Source organism: Colletotrichum scovillei (genome assembly GCF_011075155.1).
Source record: "Colletotrichum scovillei strain TJNH1 chromosome Unknown Contig00009, whole genome shotgun sequence".
Taxonomy (NCBI): Eukaryota; Fungi; Ascomycota; class Sordariomycetes; order Glomerellales; family Glomerellaceae; genus Colletotrichum; species Colletotrichum scovillei.
The window spans coordinates 1,275,058-1,287,549 of NW_023336267.1; the positions used below are offsets into that span (position 1 = coordinate 1,275,058).

Consider the following 12,492-nt stretch of genomic DNA (forward strand, 5'->3'; position numbering starts at 1 on the left):
AGATCTCGATAGTGCGTCAGTGTCTTTCACCGAAGCCCAGCTTGGGATGACTGGCATGTTGGTGCCCTGCAGTGTGACCACATTTACGCGCCCGGGCTTACTGTGGCGTACCCCAAGCGGCTTGGATTGGACTGTACGGTGAGCACATGGACCAATCAATCTTGAGCAAGGGTTTACATTTTTCGTTACTAACTCATACTCTTTGGGTAATTTTGAAGAGAGGGTCCCTTGAAATCGCCTCTGGCCCCTTCAAGAACAACTCAAGTTATCTCTCAATGGCGCCCATCAGCCTATTCAGCCCCTTGAGCCCCCTCCAAAATCCAAATCAAAATGGGTATTGCCGCTGAATCATCGGGGGGTCCGGTGTTCTGGCTCTTGTCTCATTCTGCCTATCTTTGTCCTTCTCTGCTGTCTCTCGCAAATTCATATCTATATATGTTCGCTCGTGCTTGGCCAGATTAGCTTGTCATGTGTCGTAGTGGCATAGGGAATTAAGCTACTTACATCCTGTAATTGCCGAGGCGCGTAGAAAATGAACTCATCTTCTCGCAAGTTCTGGGAATGTGAGCTTTTCTTCTCTCCATCAATTTTCGTACATCACGAAACCACTGTGACTAGAAACGAACCTGGCTTTCGCTGAATTGGCCACCTTCCTTCTTGAAGGTATCACACAACCATTGTCGTAAGATGGGCCATCTCAGATTGTACGCATAGACGGTCTCCAGAACCCATCCGCTTGGAGGCGGAAAGGTTGTAGCCCGCAGAGGTGCCGGCATTGTCGGGGTTGGCTCTGATCTTCTCCAGCTGAATCTTCTCGTCTGTGTGTGTGCTGTATTTTGCGAAGGCGACATGACAGTGGAAACCAAACCCCGTATCAGGCTGTATTAAGTGATTATCGCGGCGAAGCGCAAACCAGCAAGAAGCAGGCTGTCGGGCGAATTCCCTTATAAGAGGTCGATTTTGCCTCTCCAAAGCAGGCTGCGGCGGGGGCAGTGAACCGGGAGGGTGTCGAAACCATGGGGTGAAATTTCGTACCTCAGTCGCGGGTGGTGCTCTCTTATGAACCCGCGGTCTGACCAACAAAACGAGATCCAGCGCCTACCCTCGCGCAGGCAGGTGTCTGGGGCGAAAAAAGTCCAGCAGGCTGACAGCAGGCGTCCATCTGCCTTACATCGTTCATCTGCGGTGCCTTATGGTGAGCTCATATCGGATTATCCAATCGAAACAATGGCGCAACACCTTGCAACTTCACAAGACGCAATAGCCAGTAGCGAACTATGAATTGATCACCATCATTGAGCCGCACCAGGACGAGGGTCAGACTTCGTGCTTCTCCGATCATGGGTCCTGGCGCTTGATCCCGCACTTATTGAGCAGTGTTTTCAACTTGTTGATACATACACGCTCTTTGAAGCTTAGGCGACATCAATAGGTGAAGAGGAATCATGCGTGGAATAGGTGCAAAAGTCATCGAACTGAAACAGACTGCACATTCTTCCACTACTTGGATACATTAATGCGATTTGGATATTTGTAAATGATAATCTTGAGATTGCAGCTACGGTCAAGGGGCGCTTGAGTGCACAACGAAGATACGAGGAGTCATTAGAGACCGGGTATGACTTATCCTGACAGGAAGATAGGAAGTAATTATGCGTGCCAGGCAGCCGGAGGTGGTGTGATCGAAGCGTTGAGAAGAAACGGGGGGGTATAATATGAGGAGGTGTGTATCTCTGGTCCGCGACCCTTCTTGTGATGGATGGTAAGGTCGCAATGTCGAGAGGGGGGTAAGGACATAGGACCTCCCACTCAGGTGATAGCAGATCCTGCAGCCACCAGATTGTACTTCTCACCCCTCTTGTCTCAAAACACCATGGCTATGTCGCTTTTTAGTCCCACAACTGTCCGCCTTTGATGTGCCTAAGGTGATCTTTCTTAGTCATGCATCTAGAAATTGATAGGATGCAGAGCCAACAATCTTAGCGAGTTCAATGTATTCAGTGGGCGAGCACCATGCCTAAACCTTGAGGTCATCTTGACGGTCACTGGTTGTTTGGCAGAACGCCATCCTGCATTACTGCGAGAATATGTGTGCAGACCTAGCTTGGGGTAGCTTCAGCCGCACCTTGAGTAAGGTAGCGGGCGCCCTCTCCCGAGCCTTCTCCTGCAAAGGCCCAGTACCCAGATCGAGGCCATCACCCCTCGTTTCCACTTCACCCCGCCGGAGCCTTCTCTGTTCATATTGCAGGTTCCTCCCCATTTGACCTCGCTCTGCCTCGCAGATTGATCTCTCTTTCTTAATTCCCGTTCCGTCTTGTTTCCTCCACCAAAACCTGCCCCTCAACTTCTGTCACCCATAAAGTTTTCCAAGTCCTACTATAGGTGTCGTCAAGCTTTGATTCCTGCCATGTCCTCTGGTCAAGAAGCCTTTGCGCAGGAGTTCCAGACGGCCCTGGAAGAGTTCCGTGAGCTTCGCAAGCAAGAGACGAGAGTTGCAGCTTGTGGGCGAAGCTTTGTATTGGTGAGCAACGTCACAGCAAGGCTCACACAACGGTCTATCAGTTGCTCAGACGATTACGAAAACGATCTAGACCGGCTCAGACAAACAGCTTACCTTCGCCATGGACCTGATCCTCCGCAACTGCAACGGGATCACTACTACGAACACCTCGCGGTTTTCTACAACCTTCTAGATGTTGGCGCACCGAATCTGATTCACGAATTTTGGAACAACAACTTCAACCTTCTTCCTATTGATCGGGACAAGTTGCGAAATCATATACGAGCACCGCCTGGGCTCCCAAGCTTCCACGATGACTTCCATCGCAATCAGTTTGCATGGTGCCCAATTCACTTCAAAATGGATATGGGTGGACCTCATGGGCTTGGCATAATCAGTCCATTTTCACGCAAGGAGATCATTATGCCGTATCGGGGCGGAAAAGTCCCTCGGGCCAACACTGCAACGTTGTACGCCATTGACGTGCTCGAGGAGCTCGTAGACCCAGACCTTCAAAAGCAAATGGCTAGCGCAAAGATAGAGAGGCAAGAAGGCGGTGCATGTGACGGAAGCAAAGGGAAGGTGTGTCGTCCTGGATATTTTGTCCGTGAGTCGGTATGACTTTAGAAAACTGACGGCGAAACAGCGATACCGCTTTGCGTTGAAACAGTTTGAAGCAGCCAAGAAAGATCACTTTTTCAACGAGAGACAGATGTTCAGAAACCTGAAGAATCAAGACGGAATGATACAGTACATTGGCTGGTTCAAAGGCTTCGAACCTGATAATGAGGGAGGGTTCAAAGAGTACTACAATATCGTGCTGGAGCTGGCGGCTTTTGACTTTTACACGGCAATCCAGGAGGAATCGCCTCCAATCTCCGTCGCAGAAATTTCAGATTTCTGGCAAGCGATGTCAGAAATCTCAGGAGCCCTGGCATCGATACACACGGTGGAGATTGACGGGAGAGAGTATTTAACGTAAGTGCTTATCCAACACCGCAGGCTACGTCAAGTATATTCTGATCTTTTAACTTTTAGATGGCATGGCGACATCAAACCACAGAACATTCTTCGAGTCAATGACCGCTTCAAATTGGCAGATCCTGGAGAAGCTAGCATGCAACTCAAAACGACCAGCATCACTGAACCTCAGAAGGTCAAATCAGCAGGGGGTACAAGAACATATGGTGGGTTTGCATCCAAGGAAATCTCAAAACTCCTTCGAAGTTTTACTAGCTTTTTGGGCTTTCGATGCGTAGCTGTGCTGACCAACTCTGCTAGCGGCTCCCGAGAAGGCGGCTTTCTTGGATGGGTTCAGCCAGAAGAAGCCAGACGTTTCTCAGACAAGCGATGTCTGGTCTCTTGGGTGTGTCTTCTCCATCGCAGCAACATACGTTGTTTTGGGCCAGCAAGGAGTCCTCATATTCAATCAGTTGCGCAGAGAGGCCATTTTCAACGCAACGGGGCACTCTAGTGATGCCTTCCACGACGGGGAAAACGTTCTAAAGGAAGTTCGGTACTGGCACACATATCTCAGAGAGGCCACTAGAAGGACCGACGCCTACACAGACACGATTTTGAACATCGTGGACAATTTTATGCTGGTCCCGGGTGAGTCTCGATGGCCGGCAAAGCAAATCTGGAAAGAGTTCGACGGATTCTTCACTACCATCAAAGCCGAACGGTCTGCCGTTCCAAAAGGCTTACATGATCTACTTCAAAACATTGATCTCCGCTCTGAACAGCTGTACGACCAGCATTCAGGAATCCGAAGAGTTGATTCCGACGATACAAGCAAAACACCCAAGGTGGTACCAAGCTTGCCCCGTACCGACATAGAATTCGAAAGCCGGGAGAAGCTTCTGGAGCAAGTGATACAGCCGGTTGCGCAGCGATCACAGAATCGAAACGGGTCCCCCACACAATCAAGACACCCGTCAATCAGTTTCCATCCTGCACTGGACACCAGGACTGATGGTCAAAAGTTTCCCAGAGAAGTTGGAAAACAGAACGTCACAGCCCAGCAACTACCCAAGGCACCACAGAAACATGCCATCGACACGCCATCGACGCCAGATCAGCCAAACCTCTCTTTGCCGCCGTCCAACCAGAGCCACGATCGGAACCTGATCACAGTATGGAAGGTTCAGCGAGAGCTTGAGAAGAATGGTCTAGAGTGGAGGCCTTCTATCAGAAGCTTCAGGTCGCTAGTTCAAAAACAAGAGACGACAGTCAGAGGCAAGAGCAACCTCGAGCTTTTGGACCAGCGCTTGGAAACCGAGTTCAAAGACCGAGACATTGTAAGCCCATCATTGTTTCAACTGATCTTTCCTTTCATTAACATAGTCAGATCTATCTTGTCGACAATGGATCAACGATGTCAGGTCATTGGACCCAGGCGAGTAATCTCCTCAAGGTCCTCGTCTGGCGGTCTATTGGATACGACGACAACGGCATGGAACTGTACTTCACGAATCCCGACACTCCAGCCAATGCAAGCATAACTGAAACGAAGAAACAATCAGTCATTACGTTCGTCACAGCCATGAAGAATGCAGAGCCTAGCCAGTCACATCATGTTAAGACTACAATCGTTCCGGAACTCGCTCGTATCATCAACGGCTATACGAGAGCGATGACCTCGCAGCGCCCACCACGTCCACCACGTAAGAAAACCATCATTGTGCTTACTGATGGGATATGGGAGGGTATGAAAATGGAGCACACTATCGATATCCACCTGAGATCAACTTTCCATGAACTGAAAGACCTACACGGGGACTTGTCCTATGTGCAGCCAGGAAAGTCTGATGACCAGGTTGACATCTCGGAAATCCGACCTGTGACCATCCAGTTCGTCCAATTTGGCAACCACCGAAATGCGACCGAGAGATTTCGACGATTGGACGATGATATGGAGTTATATGGATGCCCGTAAGTACTTTCTCGAAGCCCTTCGCAAGCTTCAAAGCCCACCCTTCGCAAGACCTGCGCTTCCTTTTGAAGTTTTCCTCCGCTGACTAGCCACCGCAGTGATCTGATCGACACTGAAAGTGCCGATGGGGATGTCTACAAGATGTTCCTCGGAAGCTTGTGCAAAGATATTGACGGAATGATGCAATCAAACCTTGGCCCAGCTCTCTCTGCTGTCCCCAGCCTTGAAAGGTCATCGAGCCACTTGGACAGGGGGCGAAGCTTTCGTCACCAGGACTCCGAGGATACATTGCCAACATCTCAAGTAATAGGAGCAGGTCATGTCCTCACGGAAGCTTCGAATCAGTTGAGCAATTCGTCCGTCGACCAGAACCGGTCGCCCCAGTCTGCGTCACAACCTCCGCAGTTGTCTAGTTTCTCCAGCGAGTCACGACAGTCGAGCTTTCCCAACCCCGCGCAAAGGTCGTCGACAATCATGCCAGCAAGTCCAGCCTCACTGCGAACATTAACTTCCCCTGAGACTCCAGGCTCTGCACGGTCGTCGCAGGCTCATGAAAATACTCAAACGCAATCACCCACGTCACCAACGTCTATCGCATCATCGCCTTCGCCAGTGAGATCATTATCGTCTCGCTTTTCGCGATTAATATCGCCACGTTAAGCGCCGTTTTGGTGCTCGCATAACACGCTTGAAACCGATGGGCGGGGGACCGAATCTATGCACACATGAGGGTAGTTGAATAGAAAGGGAAGTTCACGGGTGTAAATAACTTGGCGTTGAGGAACTCTGTTCATATGCCGACTATTCATGCTTTCAATGAATGTTTTAGCAGTCTGCCCATTTAAGACACCATTTCAGAAGCGAATATGTATCATGGCGGAGGCGTTCGATGTGGATACTTAGTAGCCAGTCCCAAATTGTGAAGCAACTCATTCCACACATTGAAGGTGTCCCTGATTCACACCTGAGCACGACCATGCTTAGATGTCCAAATACACAAAGTGTCTTTCTAGGATGAGGCGAACCAGAAGAACCAAGACTCCTATCGTCGCCCCGTGGCTGCTCAGCGTTATTTCTTCGGCATCTCATGACGTCGTCAAAGGTCGAGGTCATCAACTAACCGTCTACAAGGCTACCTCACAAGATCTCCGACTTTGAGCCGAAGTCTACGACTCTGGACCTTGACCACGAGTATGGATCATGAAATTCTTTTAGCAAAGCAAATTTAGCTTTCATGTAACGGTCGCCGGGATTAATGTCGCCGCCACTTAGTCTCGAGACAACTTGGCTTCCTCTCGGACCAGGCAAGGGATTCGGATTGAACGCTCTGCTTCGGCTGAAGTCATTGACCTATACAATGTATCCTGAGCTGGACATGTTTTGTGTCGTAGACAGCGTGCCTCATCTCGGGGAAACCCAGTGCAGAAACGTTCAGGGTGAAAGCCGCTGTGCACTTTTTTTTACTTGCGCTAGACAGTTCTCCAGCTCCAAGTAGATTCGTGACCTCAACCTCGTACACTTTGCTTCACATTGGGAACCAGGCAGATCATGATGTGAAAGGTGATGAACACCTAGTTTGCTTGTTTCGTGCTATGCACCCAAGTGGGACATTTACCACATGTCCGCCGTGTTCCTGAACCCATCCAACGCAAGCGCGTGCTGTGCGTCTTGAACCCAACCAGCCATCCATCCAACCCATGTATATACATGTCTACGGGACGAACCCTTTCGTCTTCCCAGAAAGCATGCGTAACAATCCCAAATCCCCAACACCTCGCAAGAAAACACAAGATTGTAAAATTCCAAGAATAGAGTAAGAAAACTCTCCTCGCGGAGAGCAGAGCACAACGCCTGTGTACCGTATCGGGATCGGGGGAGCGACGGTTGCCATTCCGCTCGCCTCCCACCACCCCTTTTGATCCATCCGCTGGAAACTGTTTTGGTCGTCCAGAAACGTGGCCGTTTGTGTGTGTATATATACAGCAATGATTCCAAGGCCTCGGTTGCACCACCGAAAGGCATTCGGCTCTTGAGGCGCGAAATGCTGTCACCGCATTTCACTGAGCCATTGTGAAACGTATCTCGACCCGACCGGTTGAGAGAGATATAAATAGAGATAGGTCGATATCGAAGAGAGTCCGGAAGTGACTGAGAATCGAAAAGACGGGGAATAGAAATGAATCCGGCTGCGCGGGTGTGACCCAGCGAGTGTCTCCACTCGGCCGACGACACCGGGCAGCCGTGGTGGTACTGATCATGATGTCATGACAAAATTGCCAATGGAAGGAAAATCGTTCTCGCTTTTTTTTCGTGATTTCTTTTTTCTTGGTCGACGCTGCGGAGGTCGCGTGGTGGAGGGCGATGTTGGGCAGAGCCGCGTCATGCAGATGGTCAACCGAAAGTCGGCCCAATGAACGCCTGAGCGCGGCCCAACTGCCCAAGATCCCAATCCCAATCACGATTTGCGGTAGAAAGTGCGACACGAGTGACACGATTGTGTGAAATATTCCGAAATTAAGAAAGAATTAAATCCGTGAGAATTCAACAACGTTCCCAATTAGTCTTTAGTAGGCAGTGTAGCCTTCAAAGCCCTCCGCGGCAAGCGGGTCCTGGTGGTAATTGGTGGGTGTGACAGTGTTTGACGACGAGATGGAAAAGGCCGTCTCGTGCGACAAACCGTTGTTCATTGGCGAGTTCTGACCAAACGGGGAGAAGGCAAAGGCTTCCGACGCGGAGGAGAGCGGCATGTTGGAAACGGCCAGGTACGAGGCCTGGGTAGTGTCGATCGCCGCCAACTCAGGCATGTGGTAGGACTGAGGGAAACCCATGTCGTAGGTCATGTTCTCGCCCATGTGGCCAAGAGACAGGTCCATCGACATGGAGGGGTCGAACTGTTGGGCAGTGGCCTGCGTCTCCTCCTCGTCTTCCTCCTGAGCCTCGCCCTCAGCGACCTCGTCGTCGGCAGCCACAAACACCTCTTCCATCCACTGCTTGAGCTCGTTCATGGGGGGCCAGTCGCCACCGCCCTTGCCGCCACGCTTCTCCTCCTCGTCGCCCCGCTTGTTCTTGCCACGGGGAGTCTTGGGCTTGAAGTGCGTTCGGCGGAGATGAGCTGCAGCGTTGTAGTAAGCGCCGTATTGCTTGCGGGCGACGCACTGCTTGCACTTGGAGAGCGGGTTGATAGCCTGGACGCCACTCTGCATGCCGACCGTGCTGGGATCGCGGCATACAAACTTCTTAACGATGCCCTCGTGCTTAGCGTTGATGTGTCTGCGCAACTCGTGGTCGCCGCGGAAGCCGTCGGGGTGATCGCTGCACATGTCGCAGAACACCTTGGGGTGCTTGGGACGAGTGTAGCTACCCTTAGAGACAGCAACCTTGCCTTCCTTCTTAGCAGAAGCCGACTGGGACTTAACCGCGTCGTGAGGCTTGGGGCAGATCTTTGTGCGGTTCGCATTCTGGATCTGCTGAAGGCGTGCTTCTTTCGCCCTGCGCTCGGTGCTTGACTTGGTAGATGCGTTGCTGGTAGCGGAGATAGAGCGCTCCATCATCGAGGAGCCTTGGCTGAGGAACTGCTCATCGATGGGCGACTGTTGAGGATATTGAGGCGACAAGCTAGTGCCCGCGCCGACGTAGGCGAGGTAATCGGACTTATTCGGTGACGTGCCGGAGGGGACAGCGTAAACTTCCGGAGACATGAAGTCGGCAGCGCCTTGGGAATGTGCCGAGTTAATTCTCGTCATACCGAATGCGCCGCTGAGTGACTGATTGTCGAAAGAGCTGTTCTCCCTCGTAAGAGGCATGGTCTCGGCAGCCGATGTGCCAGAGCTCATGGACGGGCAAACCGAGTTGATGAGGCTGGCCTGTGAATTCCGGCCATCGTAGGGCGTCAGGAAGTTCTGCGGCGGCGGGACCATGGCTGGAGATGGTATGCTCTCGTCTTGCGCAGCGAGGAAGTCGAGAGGGTTCATGCCGACCTCTGGGAAACCTGCGTTTTCCTCGACAGGCGAGAGATCCGAGTGGCGTTTATTTGTTGGCGATCTCTGAAGGGAGGACTCGAACAGGACATGAGGGTCATCTTGGCTCTGGTAGAAGCGGTCCATCATGGGGTTGGGGTTATTTGACGTCTGGAGGGGCTGTAGAGGGCCCTTGACGACAAAAGGGATAGACTTTTCTGATCTGTTGGAAGCACTTCTAGACATGCCCGTCATGGGCGTGGCGCGGGGATGCTGCTGGGACATGACCCTCGCGCGCTTTACGGGATGGGGCGAGTCATCACTTGTGCGCTCCTGGAAGAGATTGTTAGCACACGGACACTTGATTCACGATAGTCACGAGCAGTGATGATGGTGATGGAGGCTGTGGTGTTGCATTACCATCATTCTTGTGGGTTGGGCAGCGTAGCCCATGTTGGACTTGCTTCTGGGTATTGTGGCCCTGCGGTTGAGCAGAGGAGCAGCATTGGGCTGTTGGTGTTGTGTGAAGGCGGCAGCGTCTACATGGTAGTCCCCTTGTGATGGGAGCAGGTTGAAATTGCTCTGGGCAGCTTGCGGTGCTACTGATGCATTTTGCTGAAGAAGAAGGTTTTGGAGATTTGCCAGCTCTTGTTGCTTCTGTTGCATCTGCCTCTGAATCTCCTGGACGTTATTGTAAGGATGGTTCATGTTGGCTCAAGTCGGCGGAGAACAGCGGGGTGATGGGCGTAGAAGCTAGGGTGGGTATGGTATGGTGAGGAAGAGTGAAGCGTGTCGGGCTACCACTCGGTTGAGGAATTCAAGGCCGTCCGAGTCAAGACGGAGGGATAGAGTGTGGTGTTAGACGTCGGTAGTAGACGAGGTGTGATGTGACACGATGTTGCTGCAGCCTCGTTCTTCTTTCTCCAACGCATTCAAGGTCTCCCGAGTGACGAAGTTGTGGAAACCGGGCGGGGAAAATTAATTGTTTTCCTAGGAGCGAGACGAGCAAGACAAAACGCTGTTGTTTGGTTCTTGGTCTTGTCTTTCTATGTAGTATGGCTGGTGCTGCGCGGCGAAACAATAAGACCCGGCGGGAGTCAAGATTTGTTTCCTGGTATTCGAGACTCTTTTGGTGGATTGTTGGGGGGGTCTCGAAGATTTGTGCGAGCAGCAGGAGTCAAGGTTGACTTGACTTGAAGTTTGGCGAGGCGGGTTGAGGCGAGTTGATGTTCGATGGTACAGGGAAGTCTGTGGCTTCGAATAGGAAGACGATCGCAGGAGAATTCGGGAAGGCGGACGGCGAGAGGCCAGTGGTTTAAAGAAGTCGACAGGATCAGCAGCGCAACGAATGTCCAGTCATGGAAGTGAGGCTTTGCGGCGTCTCCACAGCGAGCTGGTAATGTCGGTGGAACAGGCAAGACAGAGCACGCTAGACGAGCAGGGATGGAGGATGGAGATGGATGAATGATGGTGGATGGGAAGGGGAGGGGAGGGGGGTGCGAGGATGCTGGTGTGTGGGTGGTCGTGGTGGGTGGTGGACGTGCGTTGTGTGTGTGTTGCGATGATGATGTGGTGGTGTGCGGGATGGATGGATGGATGGGGGTGTGGGTGTTTCTGTCCAGTGTCTTTTTGGGAAAACTGTGAGATGGTTTGGATTGGCCGAGGATTAAGCAGCATTGAGGTTGGATGGAGGGTGTGATTGAGACTGACGAGTGAGAGTGAGGGTGAGAGTGAGAGTGAGAGACCGCCGAAAAGAGTGAATTTGAAAGTGAGACTGAGAGCAAAGTACAAGTGAGTGAGTAGTGGTGGTGAAGATGATGATGAGCTATCGGTCAAGAAATAGCCGCCACTAACAAACACGAGGCCAAACACAATGACATTCAATGCTCTTTCGGTATTGCAAATGTTACTGCAGTTCCATCAATGTTACAATGGAATACATAGGTAATTGCGCTGCTCCTCTGCTGCTGGGCTGCTATTCTGCCCGGCGGTCAAAGGTGCGGTGAGAAGAAAACGACTGGAAGGGGGGTGTGGGACGAGCGGTGGGAGGGACGATCAAGACCACGAGTGGTTGATCACCACCGGCACGACCAAGGATGAGGGGACGACGAGAAATGGAACTCTCGACAGCACAGCACGCTGGAGGAAAACCAGCCAGCAGTGTATCCGTACCGTAGGTATCCATTCGAATATCCGTAGCATGGCAGAAAAGAGAGAGCAAGAGAAATACCTACGTGGGCGGCATCGCAATTGGCGGCACAGGGCCGGCAAAGAACGAATGGAAGCGAGGAAAGAAGGTTAAAGTGGGTGCAGCCGCCCGCCCGTGGCCCCTCTCACTCTCACTCTCACGCCGGCCTCTCACTCCGCCTCTGGGTCTATCCGTCCCCTCAGACTTCAGTGGGCTTGAATGAGCTCAGTAGCGTGCCTCAGTGAGAGCATCACTCTCACTCTGAATGACAACACGTGGACCACTTTACAGATGAAAAGCTGCTCTGCGACTGGATGGAAATTCATACAATTGCATTCACTCCCCAGGGGAACTGAGAGCCGTTTGTCTCCACTGAGCAAGTAGAAAGAAAATAAAAAGGCGTACCTAGTGGAAAGGTAAACACGCAACATGAAAAAGGGCTGACTGGGATCTGCCCGTCAACACATCCGGCCGAACGAAGCGTCGTCGCACACGGTGTTTCCAGTTTCTCCCCAGTCTGTCTGTGGCTCTCTCTCTGTCACTCACTCAACACCCCCAGCGGCTCCTGAGAACGTGCCTCCCTCCAACCGCATCTCGGCTTCGGTGACGACTTGTCCCAGTTTCCAGTGGTATTTTTGGGAGGTGTGGGTGTAAGTGCTGGTCACCAGGGGGCGTGTGGGCACCGAACACGTCTGCTAGCGCGTGTGAGGCAGGGGTATGACGCCTAATCATCTCTCCTCTCATTGATGCTCGCCGAGTCACTCTCACTCTCAATCAGGTCTCTCTCACTCTGGTTAGGTACTACGTAGTGGTCACTCACTCTGGGCATCTCCATCTCCATCACGTTCTCTGGCATTCCCTATCCTGATACCGAGGGATAGGTAGAGAGAATTGAACTGGGCAGCAACCTTCT

The 12,492-nt window shown here is 51.9% G+C and overlaps 3 protein-coding genes across 3 annotated transcripts; 1 reads left to right on the forward strand and 2 right to left on the reverse strand.

The window, feature by feature from the left end:
• Positions 1–116: 116 nt before the first annotated feature.
• HER10_EVM0008286 (uncharacterized protein) lies at positions 117–998 on the reverse strand. The gene is made up of 3 exons (XM_035477813.1): positions 627–998; positions 505–555; positions 117–448 (listed from the first exon to the last, which is right to left on the reverse strand). The coding sequence occupies exons 1-3, from the start codon at positions 849–851 to the stop codon at positions 326–328; spliced, it is 399 nt and encodes a 132-aa protein (XP_035329721.1). The 5' UTR covers positions 852–998; the 3' UTR covers positions 117–325.
• Positions 999–2,407: 1,409 nt separating this feature from the next.
• HER10_EVM0005620 (uncharacterized protein) lies at positions 2,408–6,403 on the forward strand (the record flags this gene model as incomplete). The annotated part of the gene is made up of 7 exons (XM_035475228.1): positions 2,408–3,082; positions 3,147–3,478; positions 3,539–3,687; positions 3,782–4,800; positions 4,851–5,434; positions 5,534–5,971; positions 6,361–6,403. 7 exons carry the CDS (start codon positions 2,408–2,410, stop codon positions 6,401–6,403), a joined length of 3,240 nt encoding a protein of 1,079 aa, XP_035329372.1.
• A 611-nt stretch (positions 6,404–7,014) lies between these two features.
• HER10_EVM0002516 (uncharacterized protein) lies at positions 7,015–10,680 on the reverse strand. The gene is made up of 2 exons (XM_035472223.1): positions 9,812–10,680; positions 7,015–9,724 (listed from the first exon to the last, which is right to left on the reverse strand). Exons 1-2 carry the CDS (start codon positions 10,097–10,099, stop codon positions 8,000–8,002), a joined length of 2,013 nt encoding a protein of 670 aa, XP_035328997.1. The 5' UTR covers positions 10,100–10,680; the 3' UTR covers positions 7,015–7,999.
• Positions 10,681–12,492: the final 1,812 nt, after the last annotated feature.